General features: G+C 44.7%; 1 protein-coding gene across 1 annotated transcript; it reads right to left on the bottom strand.

Annotated features, from left to right (window-relative positions):
- Positions 1-1983: 1983 nt before the first annotated feature.
- Positions 1984-12522, bottom strand: LOC105532972. Its single transcript, XM_011971309.1, is given in 6 exon segments — positions 1984-2399; positions 2402-2604; positions 3944-4143; positions 4491-4513; positions 8106-8270; positions 12330-12522. Coding segments are annotated over 6 exon segments (1200 nt in total).
- Between the last annotated feature and the right edge of the window lie 13568 nt (positions 12523-26090).

Consider the following 26090-nt stretch of genomic DNA (forward strand, 5'->3'; position numbering starts at 1 on the left):
ACTCTATCTCCAGCACCTGTGACAATGCCTGGCATACCTCGGATGCTCTATGTGCATTTATTGAATGAATTATTTAATGTATGATAATTATCTCATAAGACCCGACAGAATAAACTGAGAACTTATAAGATTGCAATTGAACATTTTTAATTAAAAATGAAAACATATAAATGTCTATAAATAAATGCTTTAAAGGAAAACAAACACCGGGAAGATCATAAGTGAATGAATATAACATGCTCATGAATAGAGCAAGCTAACAAGGTGGATGTCAATTTGTTCTAACTTAATCTATACATTTTTATCCTAATCAATCTAGTTGGATTCCTTTGAAGGAATTAGACAAATTCACTTCAAAATTAACATAGAAGAAAAGAACTATAAATCACTGTCAAGTCTGAAAAAGTAGAGCAAAAATGGGTTAGAGTGGCTATGAGGAGTTGGCCTAGCAGATACCAACACGCATTGAAATGTAACAAACAGAAGTAGAGTGAATGAAGGGAGAGACCGGGGCACAGCCTGGAGAGCTCAGGAACAGACCCCTGGGCACACAAACGCCTGGCATATACACAGATGAGCCCTCGAATCAATAGGGAAGAAGTTTTGTTTAATAGCACTGGACCTCGCAGTGACCTGGAAAAAAATAAGTTCAGGTCCCTATGTAACATTATCTATAAGGATGGACTCCCAGGTGACATCCAGGGAGAACTGTAAGGATATTTAAAAATAGAGGGGATCTGTGCAACCTGGAAGACACCAAGGACTTTCATGGTTGTGTTTGGGCTTTCTAAAGCAAAGCAAGAAGGAAGGAAGGAAAATAAGGGGAAAAAAAAGAGGATTTACTACAAAGTCATAGATATTTTTAAATAAATATATTAATAGTTACCTGTATTATATATCATATATAATAATATAGAATTAAAATACAAAGATAAAACTTATATGTATACATACAATTTTTAAAAATTGAGAAATAGCAGCAACCAGTGGTCCTCAAACTTGAGAGTGCATCGGAATCACCTGGTGGGCTTAAAACAGGCCGTCAACCCAACATCTGGAATTTGTGAATCAGAATCTAGGGTGGGACTGGAGAATGTGCATTTTGCACAAGTTCCCAGGTGATGCTGATGCTGGATTTGGGGGCACTTTGAGAACCCCTGGCAAAGGTCATATTTGTTGACAGACACGGAGGGGACATTTGCATGGCCTAAGAATGAAAATGTGTATCCAGAATTTACAATCCTGAAAATGACTGAAAGATATTCTATATAATGTACAGAGGAGGCCAAAGGGCTGACAGGAAGTCAAACCAAAACAATAGCTTGCCACTTTGTGCCTATCCACACGGAGGCTGTCAGAGTGGGCTTCCAGCAAGAGATCACGGTGTGCGGGCGCAGCTCAGGCACTGCTCATGTGGGAAGCAGACGAAGCTGTTCTGGAGAGGGATCTGCTGGCCGTCCCAAATAAAATCAAGCACCATCTTCCCATGACTCAGAAAAATATTCACACAAGCCCTAAGAGGTGGTGTTGGGGATTTTCCCTGGGGCTCTCCATGGAATATTTATAGCAGGGAATCGAAGGCAGCCAACATCAACAGGCGGGGGGAATGATGTCCTTGAGAGCAGTTGGAACCACAAACAAAATGTGCATACAGCACAGTGCAATGATCTTAAATATCATGCCTGCCGATAAAGAGCAAAGAAACAGTTTTTATGGCACATCATTTATGTAATTTAAAAACATACGCATGCAAAGCTCATTTCACAAGGTTGTATGCATGCATATTTGGGGACTTAATAGCAAATCTACCAGAGTGCTGGCCCAGAAAAAGGGCTAGGGAGGAGAAAAGGTGCTGGTATCAGGGTTAGAGGGCAAGACGAAAAAAAAGGTAGAAAAATACCAAATAGATCAGCCCTGCATGGGCTCATGAGCATCTGCTCTATACTAAGGATAGTGAACTTACATCTGAGACGCTTCCAAAAACTAAAAGTCCACAGGAGGCTGGGCTCCACCAGACTTGTCTCTGATTGTTGGGTGGGTCTGGAGGGCTAATTGGCACTCAAAGAGGCAGTGGTGGGCCTTGCAGGGTGACCAGGAGGAGAAGCGGGGGCAGACAGAGTTCGATTGAGAATCTTTAATGGGGAAGGGGCAGGGGGCAGAGCTCTGAGCTGCAGCGGGCAAAGGCGCCCGAATACTGCACCTGGAGGCCCATTCTGAAGGAGGGGCTTTGCAGGTCTTCAAGTCAGGAGCTCCTCTGGATGCTCCCCTGCTAACTGCAGCCCTGGCTGGAGTCTGGCATCCCACCTGGGGACAGTGGCTGGAGGTGGCCCTGCCCAGAATGGGAGGAGCTGAGAAGTAGATGAGTGGGAATCCTGCAGTTGGTGGGGGAGGAAAAAGCTGGGGGCCAAGACAGCCAGGTACTGACTTCCCATGAGGGGGTCAAAGCTGGAGGTGCCCCTTCAATACAGCCACACCGAAGGCACCAAGGCAGCTGGGGTAGGATACTCCATCCAGAGATACCCACCATAGTGCACCCATGGGTAAGCCCACAGGGCTGGGTAAGCTTGTCGGGGGAACCCATGCAGGAATGGGCGACACAGCTGTCTGCATGTCCAGCCAGCAGGCTGCGTCAGTTAGAAATTTGTTTCCCACACAGGCACAGAGGCCCCGGACAGAGCCCACACCCAGCCTGGAGGCAGAGGCAGCCGTGAGTATGTGGATTTCCTCCCAGGGCTGGGAGACATGGGAGAAGTTTTCCTGTGTGGCTAGCTCCCAGGAGGTGGCTGTCCCATTGTTGGAGGGATCTGCTCTCCCCAAGCCTGGTGACACATGTTGGGCTTGTTCTCCTGGCTCCCCCACCGTGGAGCAGACAGTGGTTAGAACAGAAAAGAAGAGGTTCAGGAAGGGGTGAGGCCATCCCAGAGTGTCCAGGAGGGTCAAGACAGCACCCTCTGTAGCTCATGGTGGTAGAGAGGGCTGGGGGGCATGCAGTCTTTTTTTGAGGCAATGTCTTGGGTCAAATTAAGAGTCATTCCCTCCCATCCCCATGAGTCCCCAGCCCCCACCTCAATGTGGCACACAAGCACCCCAGAGGACTGATGGCTAAGCTCTGTGGGGGACTGAGGTGGTGTTAGGAAGAAAAGGAAGCAAAATCCCAAAACAGCTATATCCTCCTTGCTGGAGTTACAAACAAGGAAAGCTGGTGGCACGGCGCTCCTCTTGGAGTGTGAGAAGGAACCCCCATGGAGGGAGACTCGACCTACCTCCCGGGCAGGGTGGCCCCCACGAGACCTGCCTCAGAACGTCAGTGAGTGGGCAGGTCTGTTTCCGAAGTGCACTCTGGCTGCAGTGGGGTGGGGTAGAGACCAGCAAAGTCAGGGGCCGGACGGGAGTCAGGGGAGAGGTGATGGCACTTAGAACCCAGGGAAGCAGTGGGAGGGAGGGGAGCAGGTAAGCTTTGGGAACACTTAGAGCATCCTTCCTGACTAGGTGTTGGAGGCGAAGAGAAGAAACAGCTCAGAACAGTGCCAGGTGAGATGGACACACGGATGTACCAAGGCACTAGGAAGGCGTGGGTTTGGGGGAAGACAGGCTGGGTGAAACTGGCCACATCTGTCTGTGTCCCTCAACACCTCCTAAGGCAGCTGATTGCATTAGAAGCCCGGATCCTTCCCCTCGATGTATCCGCCCCCATGTCACATGACCCACTCAGGCTCTGGGTGAAGGGGGCGTTAGTAATGAGTGCCTCTGCGACTGCCATGAGAGCATGCCAGGTCAGCTTGTCAGAGTAGGAGAAACATATGCACAGAGCTGAGGCGCCCCAGGCCTTCAGGGGCAGCCCACAGCACTTGACCTGCAGATGTGAGCGAGCCCTAGACGGTGAGCTTCAAAGTGCTGGGCAACTTCTCCAGGTGATTCTAATCTTGCTACTGCTGAGGCGCACTGGCCCCAAATGGCCTGCAGCTGGCTGCTGACACCTGCCTGACCCCAGCTGAGAGCCAGACCATACTTACGACTGGTCCTGGTCAGAAGCCGCAGGTGTACATGCTGATAGGCGTTTACAGTATGCTCTAAGGGTGTCTTGTTGTTACGCAGTGTGATATTGCAGTAGATGACTGATACACTTTCCAAAATGCCTGCTTCCTAAGAGTAGACAGAGTCTAAGGCTAAAGCAAGAAAAAGCCTGAAGGAATAAAGAAATGGGGTGCTCCTGCCTGTCCCCTTCCTTCCAGGACACATTCTGAGGGGCAGGCCAGAAGGCCAGGCTTGAGGGGAGAGAGGAGCTGGGCTCATTTCTGTCCCCTTGCTGCCCAGAGCGGTGACTGCGAAGACAGATGTGGGAGGGGTACAGGCGGCCATCCCCTCACTCCAGGGGAAGGAGCAGTCAGCTGCCCTCCCAAGTAGCTGAGGGGGCTCTGATGTGCAGTGACTGGTGTGAGCTTAGCGTGTGGACAGGATCCAGGTGTAAATGCAGGTGTTCAGATGCTTACCTGGATGCTAGAAGCCACAGAGACTGGATAGGGAGAGCAGGGGTGCAGCCCCACCATAGCAGATGAACCCACATAATGCTTCCCATTGGTGAGCCTCACACCCACTTTCACACAGATGAAGCCTTCTGTTCAAGGTGGAAATCCTCACTGCACAGAGGATGGGGAACCTCTGAATACATTCAGATTTCCTCAGAATAAATTTCCCAATAAACAAAATGGGGGCAGTTAGAAATTATGTTCAGTTATGGGGGAAAAAAAACCAGCGGTATTGAGTAGCAAGACGATGAGCAACTCCACTGAGAAATGACCAAATGATGGCAATAAAAAAGCCACATAAGCTGGGTCGGGAGATGAGATGTCAATAGACATGAGAAAAGATGTTCAAACTTATTCAAATTGAAAGACTGGGCTGAACTTCTAGGTAAAGATGGCAGGCAACATGTATGTACTCATGAGGGCCCCTCCCCAGCCCCACCATAACAGTAAGGGAAATTGAACAAGCCATTAGCCCACAAGAACAGCTATAATGTGAGAGAAAACAGGAAGGAGATTTGGGTGGTGAGAAAGCAGATGGCCATGCAGGAACTGACTGAGCAGAAGGAGGACGCTGAGGAACGGAAACCTCAGCCAGCAGCGGGGACGCTGAGAAGCCACTTGCTCTCCACCGCAGAGCCACTAAGGAGATGTAGAATTCCTGGATCAGGCAGTGGAATTGGAGATGATACGAAGTGGGATGAAGATGAGACTAAAAGCAGAAGACCAATTAGACTTTCAAGGACTATCCGACAAGTTGCCTGCTGGGAGACACACCTCCCCCAAACATGGCCATGTGCCCTCCCCTTCCTTCTTTCAGCAGAAGAGACTAAAATTTTCTCTGGACTGAAAACTGAGGCAGGGGTGGGAGAAGATCTTTATGTTCTGCTGAGACCCCAGCTCTCTTCCTCTCAGCTCCCAGCATGCCAGCCCAATTCCCTTCAGGCAGGAAAATAAAAGAGCCTTCTTAGGAAAATTTGACCTAAGATTTAAAAGTAATCACAGCACTTTGGGTGGCCAAGGCAGGCAGGATCGCTTGAGCCCAGGAGTTGAGACCAGACTGGTCAACATGGTGACACCCCGTCTCTACAAAAAATACAAAAATTAGCTGGGCATGGTGGCGCTGGGCATGAGACCTGTAGTCTCAGTTACTAGGGAGGCTAAAGCAGGAGAATTGCTTGAGCCCAGGAGGGGGAGGCCACAGTGAGTTATGATCATACCACTGCACTCCAGCCTGGGTGACAGAGTGAGATGCTGTCTCAGTCAATCAGTCAATGGAAAGATCTAAAGGTAGTAACTTTGGCATTTCCCCAAACACAAGACCCAGCCAAATCTTGCAGCCACATCACAAGTTCAGGACTCTCAACCAGCCCTTCAGTGCCTCACTTTTGCATATGAGCCAAAAACTGTGCATCTCTGGACTTCTGCGGAAAGCCTGCAGCATGCAAGTTAGAGATGACCAGCACAAAACTGGACCAAATATAGGGCCATTATTAGATCAGATAGCTCTGCTATCTCAAAGACAGGGAACAAAATAAAACTAAAAAATAAAACTTGGAGGACAAAGAACACGTAGAGAGGAAAAATTCTCAAAGCTAATTAATATCCTCAAAAAAGTAAGACTATATCCTTAAAATAAAGACAGAATACCATGGGAGAAAAGGCACTTTGAACAATAGAATAGCTAAAAAGAAACACACAAGGGTTGGAAAGTGAAGTTGAGGAAATACCCCAGAAAGTAGAACAAAATTACAAAAGTGAAAAGTGGGAGAAAAATAAGTAAAGGGTCACTGGATGTCTAACATCTGAATAACAGGGGTTACAGAAATAAAACTGAAAATGGAGGGGAGTTAATCAAAGACATGATTCAAGAAAAGTTCCCAGACCTGAAGGATGTTTCTAGAGTGAATGGAGCCCATCCAGGGTGTAGTAGATTAATGAAAATAGACCCACACAATGTACACTATTGTGAAATATGAGAACACTAGGTACAAAGAAAATCTTACATTCCTCAAATAAAACAAATACAAAGGTAGCACAATTGGAATGATTTTGAACTTCAACATCTGTCTGAGAAGCTGGAAGAAAATGGAATAGTGCTTTCAAAATTCTAAAGGAAAGTTATTTTCCAACTTAGAATTCTGAACCCAGGCAAAATATAAATTAAGGGTGAGGCTAGAATCAATATATTTTAAAATAGACAAGATCACAAGTTTATCTCCTATGTACTATTCCTCTCTTGGAAAACTACTATAGGACATACAGCATCAAAATGAGGGGGTAAACCCAGACAAAGGAAAGCAAGGGACTCAATGCAGGAGGGAGGTGAGAGGCCCCGGTGACAGCTGTGAGCCAGGCTGGTCTGGGATGGAGCAGGTCAGAAGGTTCCTAGGAAGAGTGCTTCAGGAGGATGGAACTGGTAGTATCCCTGGTGTGTCTGAGCATATTGAGGTGGTGTAAAGGAGCTAAACTCTACAATGAGCTAAATTCTATAATGCCTAGGACTAAAAGCTGTGTGCTAGCATGTTATTTGCAGATATGGAAGTAGATACCCAAATAACTAGCTGGAAAGAGTTGGGAGGGTGGTTGGAGGCATCTCCTTTTCACATCAGTTCTGTGATACTACTTGATTCTACATTGTATATATGAAATTGACACCAATAAGAACCAAACAAAAAGAAAGGACACTCAGTTTTCACTGAGGTTGGCCAAGATGGAAAATGTTGATAGTACTGAATGGGAAAACTGGCTGAATTCTTCCTGGTGGGAGCAAAAATTCACATAATCTCTTCAGAGGTCAATTTGGCAATGATGAAAACTTAAAAGAGGCAATTCACCCTCAACCCTGCAAGTTGCTTCTCTCCCTCAATTGTGTATGATGGATCTGGAACAGGAAGCTGTGGGTGGGAGGGAAACCCCAGAAGGCAATCCTAGGTGAAGGAGGGGCAAACACTTGGGAGCTGGTGTCAGCAGGCAGGATCGGGATGGGTGGAGGCCCAGGCTGCAAACCAGCTGACCCTTGTCTTCTAGCCTCCCTGCCTGGTAGGGAAGTCTCACTGTGGAAGCCTGAATTATGCTCTTCTGAAACTTGGCTCTGGGGGAGACAAGGGGTAGGTAGGCTGGCAGCTGGGAAGGGTGAGGAAGAGGGGTGTGTGTGCGTGTGTATATGTGTGTGTGTGTGTGTGTAATGAGAACTGGGCTTGTTTGTAAGATAGCCAACAGGAGGGGAGGGAGCATGCGGGTGCTGGGACAGGGAAGGCTGATTAGGGCACCCCAGATGCTGAAGAAGGAGGTAGATGAACAAGGTCAGCTTTTGTCCGGGAGGCAGGATGTCCCGTCCGAGAAAAAGGAAAGAAGACTCACCCCCACCGACAAAAGCTGCTCTCTCTCCTGAGATCTCGAACACACATGCCCGACTCTCCCAGCAGGCTCTTTAGTGCTGAAGTGCTCCTGAGGGCAGCCTGCAGTCTTGGGTGTCCCGGCAGCACCACAGTCCAAGGTCGGCCGGGCGCTGTGCCCCAGCCCTGATGCACCAGCCTCCTCCTCCCAGCTCCAGAGCAAGAGGCAGTTCTGAGGCCCCACACTTGGTGCCCTTATGTGAGGGGGTGGAGCCAAACACTGTGGTGTGAGGGGGCGGGGCCGGGCCCCTGGTGTGGCTCAGGAAGACGAGGGGATCAGGTTCCCTGTCAAAGGTCCACCTCTCCAGGGCTGTCTTAGGCGAGAAACTGGTGGGGTCAATCCAGCCATCTGTTTAATCCCAGCAACAAAGGTACTCACGGCAAGTGCTGCCCACTGGCCAGGAGAGGGGCAGAGCATGTAATTGACCTACTTCTCTGAAGTCAGAGGACGATGACTCCAGGAGGAGGGTCTGAAGGGAGTGGGAGTCAGCCCTGCCAGGTGGAGTGGGGCAGGGACCTCAAAGGCGGATGGCAGCCCAGCTACCAAGCCTCCCGAGGAGGGAGCAGACCCCTCCCAGGAGCCCACAGGCCACTGGGGCTGCAGCTGGGGCCAGTGGGGATACAGGGCTGAGTCAGGTGGTCCCATGCTCCAGGGACCTGGGGGCCCAAGTAACCACAGCCATGGTGGAGGTTTAGTTAAAAGGGCAGGTTTGGCCGGGCGCGGTGGCTCACGCCTGTCATCCCAGCACTTTGGGAGGCCGAGGCGGGCGGATCACGAGGTCAGGAGATCCAGACTATCCTGGCTAACATGGTGAAACCCCGTCTCTACTAAAAATACAAAAAAATTAACCGGGCGTGGTGGCGGGCGTCTGTAGTCCCAGCTACTCGGAAGGCTGAGGCAGGAGAATGGCGTGAACCTGGGAGGCGGAGCTTGCAGTGAGCCGAGATTGTGCCTCGGCGCTCCAGCCTGGGTGACAGAGCAAGACTCCGTCAGGTTTGAGTTTCAGAGCAGCAGAGCTTTGCTGCAGCCTGAGGGCCAGGATGTGGGGAGAGCAGACAGCAGGCTCTGAAGGGTTTCTTGGGTTAGCCATGAGCCCTGGTCAGGAGAGGACCCTGGGAGAGAATGCAGCATGACAGTGGACACCTGGGTGAAGGGTGTGGAGGTTTTCACTGCTGTGGTGCCGCACGCACCTGACACAAAAGGATGGACAGGTTCTCCTGAGTCCATCTCCACCTATCTACCTTCAGCTTTTTGATTGTGCTATTCCAGTCCTCATAGCTTTCCCTATTTTTTGTGTACTTGATTTGGAGTTTTCCCAAAAGTGTGTGTTAAAAAATCTCCCGTGAAGCATGTGGATTTGCCATTTTCTTCTATATTTTTGTTGCTTTTTTACTAACACATTTTGAAGCCAATTATTTATATAGCAATTACCAGATGCCAGGCACTGTCCTCAGTACTTTCCCAGTATGAACTCATTTAATCAATGTGAAATATCCTAACAATAGGAGGTTAGTTTAGAAAATTACACAGTAAGGACTTTGAGAAAAATGTAATAAAAGTTTATTGATTAACAAGGAAAATTGTCCATGATATATTATGAAATGAAAAAGGCGAGTTACCATGCAGTTTATACAAGCTCATTGCTTTTATTGTGATAGAAAGAAATGTTATCTATGCATAAGAAAAAGGTCTGGAAGTGTGCATACCAAAATGATGACATAGATTATCTTTGGGAGATAGAATCATGGGCTATCATAATTTTTTATTTATACTTATATGCATTTTCTGGTTTTAATAATGAGGATCTATTAGTTGATAATTTAAAAAATAAGTCATTTGGTAAGGACCCTATTTTTCAAAACATGAAATTGAGAAATTGCAGATAAATGGACTGAAAATTCTTTGATTAATAATAAACTGCCTAATATAAAAATACAAAGATCTGGACACACAGCTGTGTGAGGCAGAATTAGAATTAGCCATATCTGGGTAAGGAGAGATGAGAAATCCAAACCACTAAAGTAGAGATGTTCCGTTAGCCTCAGGAGTTCTCAGACTTTACATTATTTAGCTCAGAGGGCTTGTTACAGCACAGAGGGCTGGGCCCAGCCCCAAGTATCTGATTCTCTAAGTCTGTGATGAGACTGAGAGCTTGCATTTCTAGCAAGTTCCCTGGTGATGCCAAGGTTGCTTGTTTGAGAACCAACCACACTTTGAGAGCCCTAGCCACCCCTGGAAGTTAACATGGCATTGATTTATATGGTGTGGCTAGTACATACTCATTATTTGAACGTTGGAAAAAACCCATAAAACCATTTGGGCCCAGAACTCTTTTAGATATGACTTAGCTTTGCTCATGTTTGTGGTCTTCTCAAAGGCCTTCACTTCTTGAATCAATTTTGGTTAATTTATTTACAATATTCCATTTCTCCGAGATTTGCAAATCTGTTAGCATTGAACTATACATAGTGCACTCATATAAATATTTATACTTCTTTCTGCTACACTAGTCTGGGTTCACAGCTCTCTAGTTCCCTCCCCAATACAGCTGTGACCCACAGCCCTTCCAGGTAAAGTGGCCTTGGAGGACAGTGATCATGTCCCCCTCAGTCTACTGTACTGAGGGCGTGGTTTGCATGTTCTGTGACCCAGTGAGAGTCCTATTCAGGCTCTGAGCAGTGTGGACATTTGCCCTGGGAAGTCCCTCTCAGGTAGACTCGGGGTGTATGTGTAGAATGCTGCCCTGGCCGTTTTCATAAGCACAAGTTCCTTTCACAACTTTCCCTGCTCCCACTTACCAATCTCCAGCTCACTCACCAAATTCCCTTAACAAGGAATAGAGGACCCCTATGTGCCAGGTCGTTGGTGCTGGGGACACCATGGTGAACCAGATAGGCACGGTCAGTGCCAAGAGGGACCTGAGCCTAGTGAGGGAAGAACAGACATTAAGTATAACACACAAAGAATATTTAATTGCATGTTACACTGAGGGCTGTGGAGGAGAAAGAGGGTGCTCAAAGGAAGCATTACAGGGAAGCATATTGGTCTGTGCAGCATAGAAGGCTTTTTCAAAGAGGGGGCCTCTGACTTTAGCCTGGAAGACTGGGTAGGAGTTAACCAGGTTGAGAGGAAGGGAACCGGAAAGTACATTCTAGGCAGAGATAGCAGGTTTTACAGAGCCAGGAGGAGCATCATATGATTCGGAGACTGGAAGGACCCCAGGGGCTGGAGCAGAGAGGACAAGGCCATGTATTATAGGCTACAGAGCTAGGCAGAGCCAGGTTATACTGGGCCTTAGAAGTATGGGCCCACTGGGCACGGTGGCTCATGCCTGTAATCCCAGCTCTTTGGGAGGATGAGGTGGGCAGATCACCTGAGGTCAAGAGTTCGAGACCAGCCTGGCTAACATGGCACAAACCCACCTCTACTAAAAATACAAAAATTAGCCAGGTGTGTTGGTGCACGCCTGTAATCCCAGCTACTCGAGAGGCTGACGCATGAGAATCGCTTGAACCAGGGAGGCAGAGGTTGCAGTGAACCTAGATCACGCCATTGCTCTCCAGCCTGGGCAACAAGAGTGGGATCAGCGAGTTCAAGGGAAATTGATTGTTCCATGATGTGTTTTGTGAGGAGAAGTGGCCAGGCTTTTTGATGGAGTGAGTGTAAGGGGAAAACAGATAAGATGTCAAGGATGGCCCCCAACTTCTGGCTTGCACAGAACATGAGCGGGAGGTCAGGAACCTTGGAACAGAACAAGTGCAAGGGAACCACCTGGACACTGGCTTTGGCTGCGTTTGAAGTGCCTGTGAAATCTTAAGAGCTGTCGAGTGACCCATTGCCTGCAAGGTCTAGGCAGCCGGCTGAACCCCAGCATCACCAGCGGGGGCATTTGGTGGATGTGGAGGCTGGTCCTGTGGGCAGGGACCCCAGATCTATCCCACATCTGTCCCAGCTTTCCTCCCAACACTAGGGCAACTTTGTTTTCAGCAGAAAGCACTTAATATTGACACTTGTAACGAGACAGAATTGCTTTGTAACTGTCTCCTCTTGGATGACCATTCTGTCAACCTCATGGGCTGCCCCTCCCTGCTTCTCTCCCCTTGGCCAGGAGAGGTGTAAGTTGCCCTGGGATGCCTGCAGCTTCTCCTGAGGGTGATTGCTTCAGCTGGCTCTGGGCACTGCAGCCTGGCACCTGCTGATCTGGGGTGGGCCTCCAGTCTCTTGGCTTTGGAGAGCTGGTGTCTACTGCTCATGTCCCTAGTCACTGCTGTGGCTGTGGTGTAGAGGGCGTCTCAGCCTGATGCTGGCTGCTTCTGGCCCACTTATCTACACAGTCGTTCCACACCTGCTCTGGACTCAGGGGGTTCTGGCTGTTTTGCCAAAGGTATGTGGGACCCTGTGATTCACCGGCACGCAGGCTTCCAGGCGCTTTCTCAACCTGCCCGGTGTTTGCAACGTCTTGCTGCTCCCAGGACTGGTGAAGGTGGAGGAACTGAGGGGACACTGGTCCCCCTTCTTGGACCCAGTCAGCTTCCACACCATCCTCCTCCTGCTGACCTCCCTGCGCGGCAGAAACTCCCTCCTCAATCTCATCCTGCATTTCCCCAATGATGCAGTTTATGATGAAGATCTCGCTGTTCAGTACTGTACTAACTCACTACTGTCCTTTTTTATCTTTTTAGTTTTAACATAATTATAGATTCACAGGAAGTCAGAAAGATGGTAGAGAGGCTGTGTGCCCTCCCAGCTTCCCCTAGTGGTTGCATCCTACAAAGCAATGGCACGATGCCTGAACCAGGACACTGGTGCTGGCGTGATGAGGGCTGAGTCCCATGCCTCTCATCATGGGGTGATTCATGGAACCTCCACCCAAATCAAGATGTAGAACTGCTCCCTCTTCACAAACAGAGCCTGCACTCACTCTTCACTCTAACTCCAGACCATCCCCCACTCCAGAGACCAGTTGTTTGTTCCCCATCTCTACAGTTTCTGTCTCGTTGCATATTAAAACTCAGTTTGGGATGTACTTAGGAAGCAGTTTTCTCTCTCAAGTGCTGGATCTCCTGAGGCTCTCAGGCCTGCAATTGTGCTCATCCTGTATGAATGTAGGTGCCGGCCCTGTCCTCCCCACAGGGGCAAGGGAAGCCCAGGCGTTCAAGGATGGAGGATGTGGGACCCCAGCCTGCACAATGGAAATCCTTTCTGCAGTGTTTTGGAGCACCTGCCCAGACCTGGAATCCGAGCCCTGACTCTCTGCTTCTGGACTTGCATCTTCTGACTGGAACCTGGTCTCCTTTACTCCTGTGAGGGTGCAGGAGCACCTCACTCCCTCAGAAGCCCTTCCCAGGCTTGTGCTGGGCTGTAACCTGAGCCCCCTGAAGGAAGACTTTCTCACCCAGGCCCCTCAGGGCTCTGCAAAGTGGACCCTGTTACAGGGCAGGGCATGATAAATGTAGATTTCAAAGCTGAAGATAGATCTTCCACCTCTTTTCACAAAATTTCATTTCTATAAATCTCATTTGAATTTCTTTCTACCACCTGCAGAAGTGGACACCATTAGCCCATCTACATTTCAGGACCATAGAAAGCACCGAAACACGGCTGCCCCCTTGGCTGTAGTGACAGGGCACAGACAGCCATTGCCGGGGCAGGGAGGGGCCTGTGGCAGTGATGGAAACATTCCACCCCTCAGTCATGGTGCTGGCTATGTGCCTGAGTTTATTTGTCAAAACTCAAACTTTATACCTAAAATAGATGAATTTCACTGTATATAAATCACATCACAAGCTGATGAAAAAAAAAAAGCCAATTTGGGAGGGACTAAGGAGGGCATCCCAGGCGTGGCCATGAGGAGGGGGAGGAGGAGCAGCCTGGGAAGCAGGCAGAGCGTGGGCAGGGCAGGGTTTGGGGAAGCAGGCCTTGTACATTTCAGTGACTTCACTTTCTTCTCAGGGGTGCACCCACAGAACTGCTTGGCCCCAGGTAAACCCTGGCATCCTCCATCTACCAACCAATCTTCTCTCAAACTCCAGCAGCGGCCACACCTCCTAGGAGGCCTGCGTGTGTGCATTTGTGTTTGCGTGTTCAGTGTTGTGTGTGAGGGGAGGACTGGGGCTTGAGGTTTAGGCTGACAGTATGGAGCAGAAAGCAGGGCTCTGAGCTGGAGGAGAGAGGTCCATAGGCCAGTAGTGGAAAATGCAGACATCCTGATGGAAGGGAAGGAACAGAGCTTCCTCCAGGCGTGAAATGAGCTGGAGATGTCCCTCAATAAAGCCCAATAAAGGTGTAGGTGAGGTCAGCAAGCAGGTGTAAAGTAATAGGGAGAGGCTGACAGGCAAGCCACAGACTGCAGTGCACAGACTGACAGGGGACTGCAATCCAGAATGTATTCCAAGGTTTTCATATCAATAATAATACAAAAAAGATGGCTGGGCACTGTGGCTCATGCCTGTAATCTCAGCATTTTGGGAGGCCGAGGCGGGTGGATCATGAGGTCAGGAGTTCCAGACCAGCCTGACCAAGATGGTGAAACCCCGTCTCTACTAAAAATACAAACAATTAACTGGGCATGGTGGCACGCGCCTGTAATCCCAGCTACTCAGGAGGCTGAGGCAGAGAACTGCTTAAACCTCGGGGGGTGGAGGTTACAGTGAGCCAAGATCATGCCACTGCACTCCAGCCTGGGTGACAGAGTGAGACTCCATCTCAAAAAAAAAAAAAGACAAAGAGCCCAGGGGAAAGCAGATTTGAACAGACACCTCACAAGGGGGGTATGCAAATACCAATAAACTTATGAAAAGGTGCCCTGCCTCATTGTAACTGCAGAAATGCATATTGAAACCACAGTGAAATGCTGCTGCATGGCTGAAATAAAGTCTGACAATACCAAGAGTTGACACTGGTGTAGAGCAACAAGAAGGCCCCTACACGGTAGGAGTGCAGATAGGCACATCACTTGGAAGCATGCTTAGCATTAGTAGCAAAGTAGACCTGTGCATAGATCTAAAAGTTTCCCTCCTGGCTCTGTACCTAATGGTTCTGTACTTATGTGACTACATACCTTAAAGTCACCAGGCCTAGCACTCTAATAGAAAAGCAGGCACCCTGATCCTGCCAGCTGCCCTGAGGGAGTAGGTAAGCACCTAATAATTTTTAAAAGAGTGAGACATTATTTTTCAATTAAATTGTCAAATATTAAAAATAGAGAAAATCCACTGTGTTAGGGAAGTAGTAGTCATCTTCTGTTAGTGCCATTAATTGGTACATCCTTTGGGAGGATCACTGGACACTGGGGATCAGGGTCTGACAGGGGGCCTGCATGCATCAGCAATTCCACTTAATGACCAAGACACACCCATAGGAGGAAAAGAAAATTCATTGTACAGGTGACTTTGGGCCTTCTTGTTCTTTTCTGAAGGCCTGTTTTATGTTATCCATGTATTTACTCTCCCCACATGCAGCTGAGAACCAGCTGGGTGCATTCTAGGAAGAACCCTATGTGACATGGATTGGCATTGCACTGAACCCCTGACTTACTCTGGAGGGTGATGGCATATTTCATGACACCCCTCAGGCACGGTTCAGCCCTGCATTTGTTCAAGTCTTCTGTGTTGACCCCATCTTAGTCCATTTGGGCTGCTATAACAAAATACCTTAAACAGGGTGACTATAAACAGCAGAAATTTATTTCTCACAGTTCTGGAAGCTAGGAAGTCCAAGATCAAGGAGCCAGCAGTTATGGTGTCAGGTGAAAGCTTTCTGCTTCTTAGAAGGTACCTTCTTGCTGTCCTCACATGGTGGTAAAAGGGGCCAGGAAGCTCTCTGAAGTTGCTTTTATAAAGGTACAAATCACATTCATGATGACTTCACCCTCATAGCCTCATCACCTCTCAAAGGCCCCATTCCCTAAGCTATCACATTGGTGATTAGGTTTAAACATATGAATTTGAGAGGAGTAGCATAAAGATTCAGATCATAACAGTCCCTTAATGCAAGGGTCCTCAACCCCTGGGCCACAGGCTGGTAACGGTCCATGGCCTGTTAGGAACTGGGCCACACAGCAGGAGGTGAGTGACAAGGCAGTGAGCATTACCTCCTGAGCTCCACCTCTTGTCAAATCATTAGATTCTTGGCATTAGATTCTCATAGGAGTTGGAGCCCTATTGTGAACTGTGCATGCAAGAGATCTAGGTTCCATGCTCCTTATGAGAATCCAGTGTCTGATGATCTGAGATGGAACAGTTTCATCCTGAAACCATCTCCCCTCCCCTCATCCATGGAAAATTTGTCTTCCACAAAACTGGTCTTTGGTGCCAAAAAGGTTGGGGACTACTGTCTTAATAGGATTTTGTCATCTACTGTCTAAGAAATCACGTCTTTGGTCAGGTTTATTTCTAAGTATGTATAAGTTTGGTTGTTATTGCTAATGTGCTTTCAATTTCTAAGAAAAAATTCTAATTAGTTATTACTAGTCAATAGAAATGTTATTGATTTTTGGATGTTGATCTTATATACCTTATTAGTGCTTACCATGTGCAGGGCACCATTCCAAGATCTTCGCATGTATAAACTTAATTAACAACCCTTTGGGGTATGTACTAATGATATCTCTAATCTGCACTGTGAAAAAGAGGCCACAGAATGGTTACTTCCTTGTAGAATCTGTTAGATATTCTAGATATGTGACTATATTGCTTATAAATAATGACAATTATTTCTCTCCCTTTCCAAAGCCTGTGCTTATTCTTTTTTCTTGTTAACTTGCATCCACTCAAGCTGATACTGAGTAGTGCCAGTGGGAGCACATACCCTTGCCCACCTCCTCCCTCCAGTGGGCACTGTGTTCCTGTTCCCAGAGTTCGACGTTTGAGGCAGATTTCAGGTAGAAGTTCTACTCAGTGGAAGAAGATAACATCTATACATGGTTCACCAAGAGTCCTTACTGTGAATGAGTTTTGGAACTCGCCAAATGTTTTTTCCAGCATTGATTGAGATGAATATGTGGCTTTTCTCTAGTCTATTAATGAAGCGAATGACATTATGACTTTTCTCATGTGAAATTATCCTTACAGTCCTGAGCTAAACTCTACTTGGCATTTTCTTTAAAGCACTGCTGAACTTGACTTGCTAGTGTTTTATTTGGGATTATGTCCATCTGTTTATATATAAGATCAGCTGTACTTTCTTAGGGTGTCCTTGATTGGGTTTTCTAACAGGTTTGTGCTTATTTTAGAAATGACTCAGCCATAAGGAACAAAAACAAATAACTAAACCTTTCACCAGCACCTGAGACGAGAAGTTTAGAGGCAGGGGCTGCTGACATTCTTCCAGGCATCCGCTGAGGCCTGGACAACCATCTTTCATCCATGGTTGCAAGGCGACCAGCTCAGCGCCAGGCAGTGTCCATGGCAAGGGGCCAGGCATGGGGAGACACCAGATACCCTGCTGGCTTTGGCCAGGAAGGTAAAATCTTTCCCTGAACCTCCCAGAACATTTCTGCTTGTGTTTCATTGGCCAGAATTGTCATATGGGAACCTCTACCTGCAAAGAAGATGGGCAAAATATTTCATTTTTCCAGCCTTTCTTGGCAGAGTTAAAAAGGCATGGAGGGACCAGGCGTGAGAGTGAGCGTGTTACCCAGCAGAACTGGTCACAGCCTGCTTTGCATGGTGTCCTGAATTTTTTCCACGTTCTGAAACAGTGGCATGAGATGGCTTGGTAGAATGCACCCACAAACCCATCTCATCATGGTGTTATTTTACAGATAGATCTTGGGGTTACACTTATAGTGTATTTTAAGCTTATTGGGTTCTTCAAATTATCTACTTTTTCTTGAGCTGATTTTGATGATTTGTATTTTCCTAGAAAGTTGGTTATTTCATTAAGCATTAACAACAACATAATAATAATTGTACATGGCATGTTTTTACAATTCTAAAAAAATCTCCTTTTAACCTAAAGTTGAATTCCATTTTTCCTGATATGAATTTGTGTACCCCTCCCTTCCTTTTCTCTCTGTCTTTCTCTCTCATTTGTGAAGATTGGCCAATTGCCAACTTTGTGAGTCTTTTCAAAAGAATAAGCTTTGGGTTTTTCTGATAAACACTAATGAAATTTAAAAATACAAAAGCATTTTTTTTTTTTGCTTTTAAGTTTATCAATTTTATTCTTCCCTTTTCACCATTTTTTGTTGCTGTTATTCTTTTTCTAGAGTTCAGGGTTTATGACTTAGTTCATCTATTTTCATTCTTATTAGAAAATATCTCCAAACTCTGAAGAGTGATGAGAACAAGATAATGAATACTTACCACTACAATTTGACAAATTTAACAAATTTAGTTATTGTGGCACAACTTATTTGAGATTTTTTAAAAAGGTATTACACTTAAGTTCTTTTTGCTCTTTTTTTAATTTTTTTTTTTTTTTTTTTGAGACGGAGTCTCGCTCTGTTGCCCAGTCTGGAGAGCAGTGGCCTGATCTCGGCTCACTGCAAGCTCTGCCTCCTGAGTTTACGCCATTCTCCTGCCTCAGTCTGGAGTGCAGTGGCCTGATCTTAGCTCACTGCAAGCTCTGCCTCCTGAGTTCAAGCCATTCTCCTGCCTCAGCCTTCCGAGTAGCTGGGACTACAGACACCTGCCACCTAGCCCAGCTAGTTTTTTGTATTTTTTGGTAGAGACAGGGTTTCACTGTGTTAGCTAGGATGGTCTCAATCTCCTGATCTCGTGATCCGCCCATCTCAGCCTCCCAAAGTTCTGGGATTACAGGCTTGAGCCACCGTGCCCGGCTGCTCTTTTTTAATGTCTCTCCCAACAACGTACCTCTTTTGCTAACTGCCATCCAATTGTATACTTCTATTAAACATGTATGTGTCTGTAAACAATGTGTAGAATTGTTTTACATTCATTAAAACTTCACATTATCACACTATAAATCTTGTTTGTTAACGTTTTTTTCTACCAGCATTAGATTTTTGAGATATATCAATGCAAATATATTTCACTCATGTTCACTGCTGCATGAAAATGCCACGATTTGTGATTCATGTATCCAGTTTCCTACTGATGGACATTTAGGTTGTTCCCATGTTGTTACTATTATTTTTAACCGTTGCAAATAGCAAACATCCTTGCATATTTCTTTTCCTGCACATAATTCAGAGGTTCTCTATGCTGGATACTTAGAAGTGGAATTTCTAGGTCATGAGGTATGTGTATCTTCAGGTTTACTAGAAAATACCAAATTGTTCTCCAAAGTGGCTGTGCCAGTTTAAACTCCACCAGCAGGGCACCAGAGTTCCCAATGCTCCACATTCCGCCAACACTTGCTTATTGTCGCACTTTATACATTTTGCTGAGGTGATGGGTATGGAATAACATCTTATGATTGTTTTAATATGCATTTTCTGTGTTTTAATGGGCTTCATTATGTTTTCATGTGTTTATTTGCCATTTAGATTTCTTCTTCTCTGAATTGCCTGTTTCTAGTCTCTGCTTATTTTTCTGTGCAGATTTTTGTCCTTTTCCTGTTGAGTTGTAGGAGTTCTTCTATCAGCTGGGGGTTAGTTCTCCATTAATTTTGGACATTGCATGTGTCTTCCTCCTTCTGGGGAATGTCTGTTTGCTTTGTCATTGGTGTCTCTCATCGCCTTAAAAGCTTCCATTTTAAGGTGGTAAAATTAATTAATCATATCCTTTATGTCTTGTTCAAGAAGTTCTTCCCTACGCCAATGTCATAAAGATATTTTCTCATTTGTTTCCTCTAATGTTAAACATGTTTCAAAATCAGGCACTTAATCCACTTGGAATTTATTCTTGTGCATGGCATGATATAGGGGAATCAATTTTTAAATTTCCATCTAAATAACCAATTTCCCACAACCACTTACGTAAAAGTCTATTGTTTTACCAGCAATTTATTATGGCATCTCTGTGGCATACCAGTGTTCTCATCTAGGACCAGGGCTATTTTACTCTATTTCACTGGCTTTTAAAAAAAAATTCCTACTTGGAATACCAAACTGTCTTTAATTACTGTGTAAGTCTACACGTTTTGTAGAGAATGTCTTCCCCTACCTTATACACTTCCATGAACCTTTACTCTTCCATATGAATGTTCAGGTTAATTTTTGTTATATTTTATCCAGCATTTTTTGTTTTTTCAGTTGGAGGCTTATTCATTATATTTTCTTTCTGATTAATGCTGATATTTAGAAAAGGTTTGGATTTTTCCCTACCAACTTAGTAACAGTTCTTAAAAGTATTTTAGAAGTTTTTCAACCTCTTCTCTTGGGTTTTTAGGTAGAAAACAGTGTCACTGCAAATAATTATAACAGCAGCTAATAATCAATGAGTATACATATATAAAGACATCATTGTCTCGATATAATTTTGATTTGTTATTTTAAAAATATAAATAAATAAATATTTAAAAATAAATAAATAATTGATTAGTGAGAGCTAAGGACATGGTGGAATTCTTTATGTACTCTTCACAAGAACTTCAAGCCTACAATTCTCCCCCATCTTACAGATGAGGACACAGAGGCAAAGGGTGAGTAAGTGACTGCCCAAGGTCACCAGTTAGTAACACGGTGAGGGTGGCATCAGCCTCCGCGCTTCCCCTGTCAGCCACCACACCATACTGTCTCCCTAAAATAGAGTTGTACTTCTTACTTTTATGATTTATATCTTTCTTGTATTACTGAACCAGATTCTGTCTTGTTAAGCAACCTTACCTCTTACTTCACAGAGAAAATAAAGTTCCTGTAAGTCTTTGAAAGGGTTCTTCTTCCCCCTGACACCAACTTTCCAATTCTCCTATCCTAACTGGGAATTCAACAATTCAATTCTGATGCTAACTGCAGAGTTAGGCTTGGACTCCACCAATTGAAGGACTCAGTCCCACATGACTGTGCTTTCTGCAGATACCAGTCACAAATGGGGCACCCCTTTCTGCCCAGGCAACTACAAATTTGGGGGTTCCCACAGCCCTCTCCCCTCAGGTTCAAGAATCCACTAGAAACACAGAACTCAGGAAAGTGCTGCACTCACCATTCCTGGCCTGTGATAAAGAGTGCAACTCAGAAACAGCTGGATGGAAGAGACGCATATGGCAAAGTCTCAGAAGGGGCGGGGGGCTTCCACACCCTTGCTGGGCACACACCTCCCAGCACCTCCGCATGTTCACCAATCTGGAAACTCTCCAAACCCTGTTGTTTAGGGGGTTTTACGGAGTCCTTGTTACATGGGCATGATTGATGAAATAATTGATCATCAATGATTGCTGTCGATTTGTAGCCTCTTTCCCCACCCATGAAGTTGGGGAGTGGGTCTGAGATTCCCAATCCTCTAATCATGGCTTGGCCTTTCTGGTGATCAGCCCCAATCCTGAAGCTATGTGGGGGCTCCCAGCCACCAATCATCTCATTAGCTTACAAAAGACGTTCTTTTTATTAATGAAATGCTTCACGAATTTGCATGTCATCCTTGCACAGAAGCCATGCTAATCTCTGTATCGTTCCAATGGTAGTATCTGTGCTGCCAAAGCAAGCCCACAAAAGACATTCTTATCACTCAGGAGATTCCAAGTGTTTTAGGAACTCTGTGCCAAGACAAAGACCAGATATTTATTTTTTATTATGCCACAGTCCTTCCACGTCCCATTGACAAGTACACTCACTTATGGTTTCACATTCAGTACATTCAGGGCCCTCTCCCATTATGATGGGCAAAGTGTTCTTCCACCTGCCTCAAACTGTTTTCCCACATGTGCTTTAAACACTGCAATGGTTAATTTTATATGCCAACTTGACTGGGCCACAGGGTGCCCAGATATATGGTCAAACATTATTCTGGGTGTTTCCGTGAGGGTGGTTTTAGATGAGATTAACATTTAAATCTGTAGACTAAGTAAAGTGGATTGCCCTCTACAATTTAGGTGGGCCTCATCCCATCAACTGGAGTCCTGATTAGAGCAAAAAGGCAGGCCAAATATGAGAGAATTCTTTCTGTCTGACTGCCTTTGAACTGGGGCATTGGCTTTTTCCTGCCTTTGTACTAGAACTGAAACATCAGCTCTTCCTCAGTCTTGAGCCTGTCTGCCTTTAGACTGGAACTACACCACTGGTTCTCCTGGGTCTTTAATTCATCAACACATCCTGCAGATCTGGAGACTTGTCAGCTTTCATAATCGCATGAGCTAATTCCTTATAATACATCTCTTTCTACACATACACACACACACACACACACACACACAAATTTGTGTGTATGTTCTTCTCTGAAGAACCCCGGCTGACTTTTACCTGATCCAGCCACACACTATGGTAGGAAAAATACATCAAATCACAATATCCCTTAGCTTACCCCTGATTATGACAGGATTGGGCTAAAATAGCTGAATAATTTAATCAATAAGTTTTAGCTATTTGAAATACGTAGAGATCTATACTCCCACCCCCACCGCACTGCCAAATACAGAAAATACACATTTTTTTGAACACATATGAAGCACATGGACAAAGATTTGTGACCATTCACTATGCCACATAGGAAACCTCAACTTGTTCCACTGAGTCACCATCATAGAAACTTTATTTGAAAATAATTATGTAATACAATTAGAACTTAATAGTGAAGGAATTCTTCCTTAAATCCCATGTGGCCAGAAACTGAATTCCACATTACTAAATAACCTTTGGTTTAAAAAAGGAATCTGAAAAAATTTTAAACTTCATAAACCAACAGTATAAAAATGTTACAGTCAATCAGCATTTAATGGGAAATTTATGATTTTAAACAAAATTACCAGGAACCAAAAACATAGAAAAAATGCACTAAACATTCACATAAAGACATTAGAAAATGGGCAACAAAGCAAACTAAAAGCAAGAAGGTAAAGGGCAGAAATCAGTGAAAGTGAGAACAGCAAGACCAGCAACACCAAAGCAGAGTGAAATGGAAGAGGAATTGAGAGAGTGGAAAAGCATATACTCAAGGGACAAAAGAGGGATTTACTTCAGATAGTAGTAAAAGAGCATGATAACTACTTGTGGATAAATTGAAAAACCTAGATGATGTGGACGAAGTTCTAGGAAAATAGATAATGCAAAAATTGGCACAAAAAGAAATAGGAAATTTGAATAAGCCATTGATTGTTAAATAAATTGAAATCTAATAATTTCCCTTCCAATGAGCCCCCTGTCTAGACAGTTTTGTGGAAGATTTTTAACCAACTCTCAAGGGGTGATTAATTCAGTGTCAAAAACAGTAAAGATTGCTCAGCTCATGTTAGGAAGCTGGTGTAACCTTGACCCCTAAACTAAATTTAAAAAGGAAAGAAGCTCATGTTAATTACAAATGTAAATGCAAAAGCTTAAGTAAAATATTAGCTAACACAATGTAAATGTATTAAGATATACATTATAACCAGGTAGAGTTTATCCCAAGAATGCAAGGATGGCTCAACATTAGAAAATATGTTAAATTTATTATTTATTAAAGAAGAAAATTTATGATTATCTCAATAGATACAGAGAAATTATGATAAAATTCACCTCCTATTTACAGTGATAATAATTACAATGACAACAACAACAATAATAATAATGACTTCATAAGAATCCAGGAATAGAAAAAAACTTCCTTATCTTTTATAAAGGTTATATGTCAAAACACTATAATAACACAGAAACTTTAGACACATCTTCTTAAAGATGGGCCCCAAAGCAGGAATGTGGCTGTCATTGCTAGTGTTTATCACAGTGCAGGAGGGCTGGTGAATGCTAGGAGGAAAAAGGCAGATGTAAGAGGGGTGAGAATTATAAAGAGAAGACATAGAACTGCCTTTGTGTAAATAAACGTATGTCATTTTATTTAGAGACATTTTACTGTATGCCATTTATATACATTTATGATATTATTTATATATTTAAGTCTATAAAAAACAAAACCATCAAAATACAAACCTTGACATGTATTAAGAATTCAGCAAGGCTGGTGATACAAAACTTAATAAAACTCAATAGCATTTCTCCATATCAGTTAGAAAATATAATAAATATAATAAATTAGATATAAACATAAAAATTAGATATTAGATAAATTAGATATTAATGACAGCAATAAAATGCATAATATCTAGGAATTGCCTTAGAAAAGAGTACACAAAATTCTAGGGGAAAATTTTAAGTGAGATTTTCTTTTAAAGACCTGAAAAACAGAGACATTTAGTGTTCTTCAATGCACATAACCTAATAGTATAATTAAGTGAAGTGTCCCCAGATTAATAATATAAATAAAGTGCTATCTGTAAATAAAATGCTATCCACTTTGTAGATGGTGGTAGTATATGTACAGTTTTATTTTTCTCCATATTCACCATATACAGAGGTAGCTTCTAGAAACATTAAAAACCTTAAAAGTAAAAAATAAAACCATAAGTGAATAAAAAATGATGTGGGATAATTATGGCAGAGAGGTGAGTAAGGACTTCTTAAAACCCAGAAAGTAAAAATCACCAGGCCAAAGGGATGAATTTGTTTACATCAAAATCAAGGATTTCTGCTCAACAAAGGACACTTGAGACAAGCTTAACAGGCAAGTAATGGACTGGAGCAAGATATATTCAATATCTGAAATGGAAAAAGGACTGCTATCTAGTGTAATATACACAGATACAGATATATCCCTGTAAATCGCCAAGTGGAAGATTAGAAAAGCAGACAGAGGATGAAAATAGGCAAAAACAGAAAGAAACTCCAAGTGTTCCCAAACATGAAGAGAATACACGATTTGTTGGAAAATGCAAATTACATGGATCACTTTAGCCCATCAGAATAACAAAACACTGGGTATGCCAAGTGTTGGCATTGCTTCTTGGTGTGGGTGCTGAGAGGCTGATACGTTGCCGCCACTGTCAACCAAGGGGGCCTCTACAAATTAAGTGTATGCACACACCCCAGACAAGCTCTCCTGCAGCCACTGGGGGGCACCGTGTAGATGCTGCCCTCAGTACTGCTGTGTGAGGAACTAAAAGCAGCCAGGGTCCCTCTCAGAATGACTGGATCAGAAAACTGGGGAGTGCACACCATGCAATAGATTGTTTACCCATCGGAAGCCATGCAACATGGAAAGATCTTAAAAACAGCACAGAGTGAAAAAAGTAGAAGCAAAATGAGCTCTAGAGCTTGTTATTCAGCGTGGTCCTCAAACCAGGACCAGCAGCAACTACATCACCCAGGAGCCTCTTAGGGGCTCAGGATCACAAAGCCCACCCAGACCTGCCCATCAGAATCTGCCTTTTAACAAGACCCTAGGTTTCAGCAAAAACGTGAAAAGCACTTTTCTGACTAGATGTCATACCTTTCTAGAAAGCAACTGTAATCAGAACACAATGAGTTCAGTTCAGGAGTAAGCTAATACCCCAGTGGGTGGGGACCAGAGGACCCATGTTTGGAACTCCCATAAGACAAAGCCCGTGTGCGTTCAGCAAAAAAAAAAAAAAAAAAGGGATGTTGCTGGAAAACTGGTTATCAGAACAGGATCTTGGAAGGACACCTCCCACTGCATCCTACAGATGTGCTGGATGTATTAAGAGTCACCTTTTCTTGCCTGGCCCCAAGACATTTGTGTCTGCCATCCCTGGTATATGGAACTCTAGTGCTGAGGAAATGAACTGCTGTGCAGAGGCAGGGAGTGGGGCTGAGAAAAGACGGCAATTTCTCTTTGTTTATCACTGTCTTTCTCTTTTACTGGGGCAATGGATGCATTCATAATTGTGAGTGATCCCGTAAGTGGTTGGCCCTCTTTTCTGGACCCAGGTGAGATCTGAGTTCACCACACTTCTCTATCCCAGGCACACCACCCACGTGGAGCCTCTCATTTTAATGACTCTCTTTACCCTCCTGTAACCAGCTCAAGTCCAGCTGCTCATCACTCAGAAGTCAAAGCATGAGAAGTGAGGTATGGTAGAAGGAAAGCAGCTTTTATTGGTAAAATGTTGGCAGATGTGAGAATGGCTGGGCTTAAGTCGTAAAGGAGCCATCTCGTTCTCCTGGGCTGAGTGAGGGGCTTAAGAAGGAAAAGGTGTGAGAAACATCTGAGAGTGGCAAAAAGGGGATCTGCATGTCTCTTCCCATGGTTATCTTGAGTAATCACCCATCAGGAGATC

The sequence above is a fragment of the Mandrillus leucophaeus genome, unplaced genomic scaffold, assembly GCF_000951045.1.
Source record: "Mandrillus leucophaeus isolate KB7577 unplaced genomic scaffold, Mleu.le_1.0 Scaffold121, whole genome shotgun sequence".
Classification (NCBI taxonomy): Eukaryota; Metazoa; Chordata; class Mammalia; order Primates; family Cercopithecidae; genus Mandrillus; species Mandrillus leucophaeus.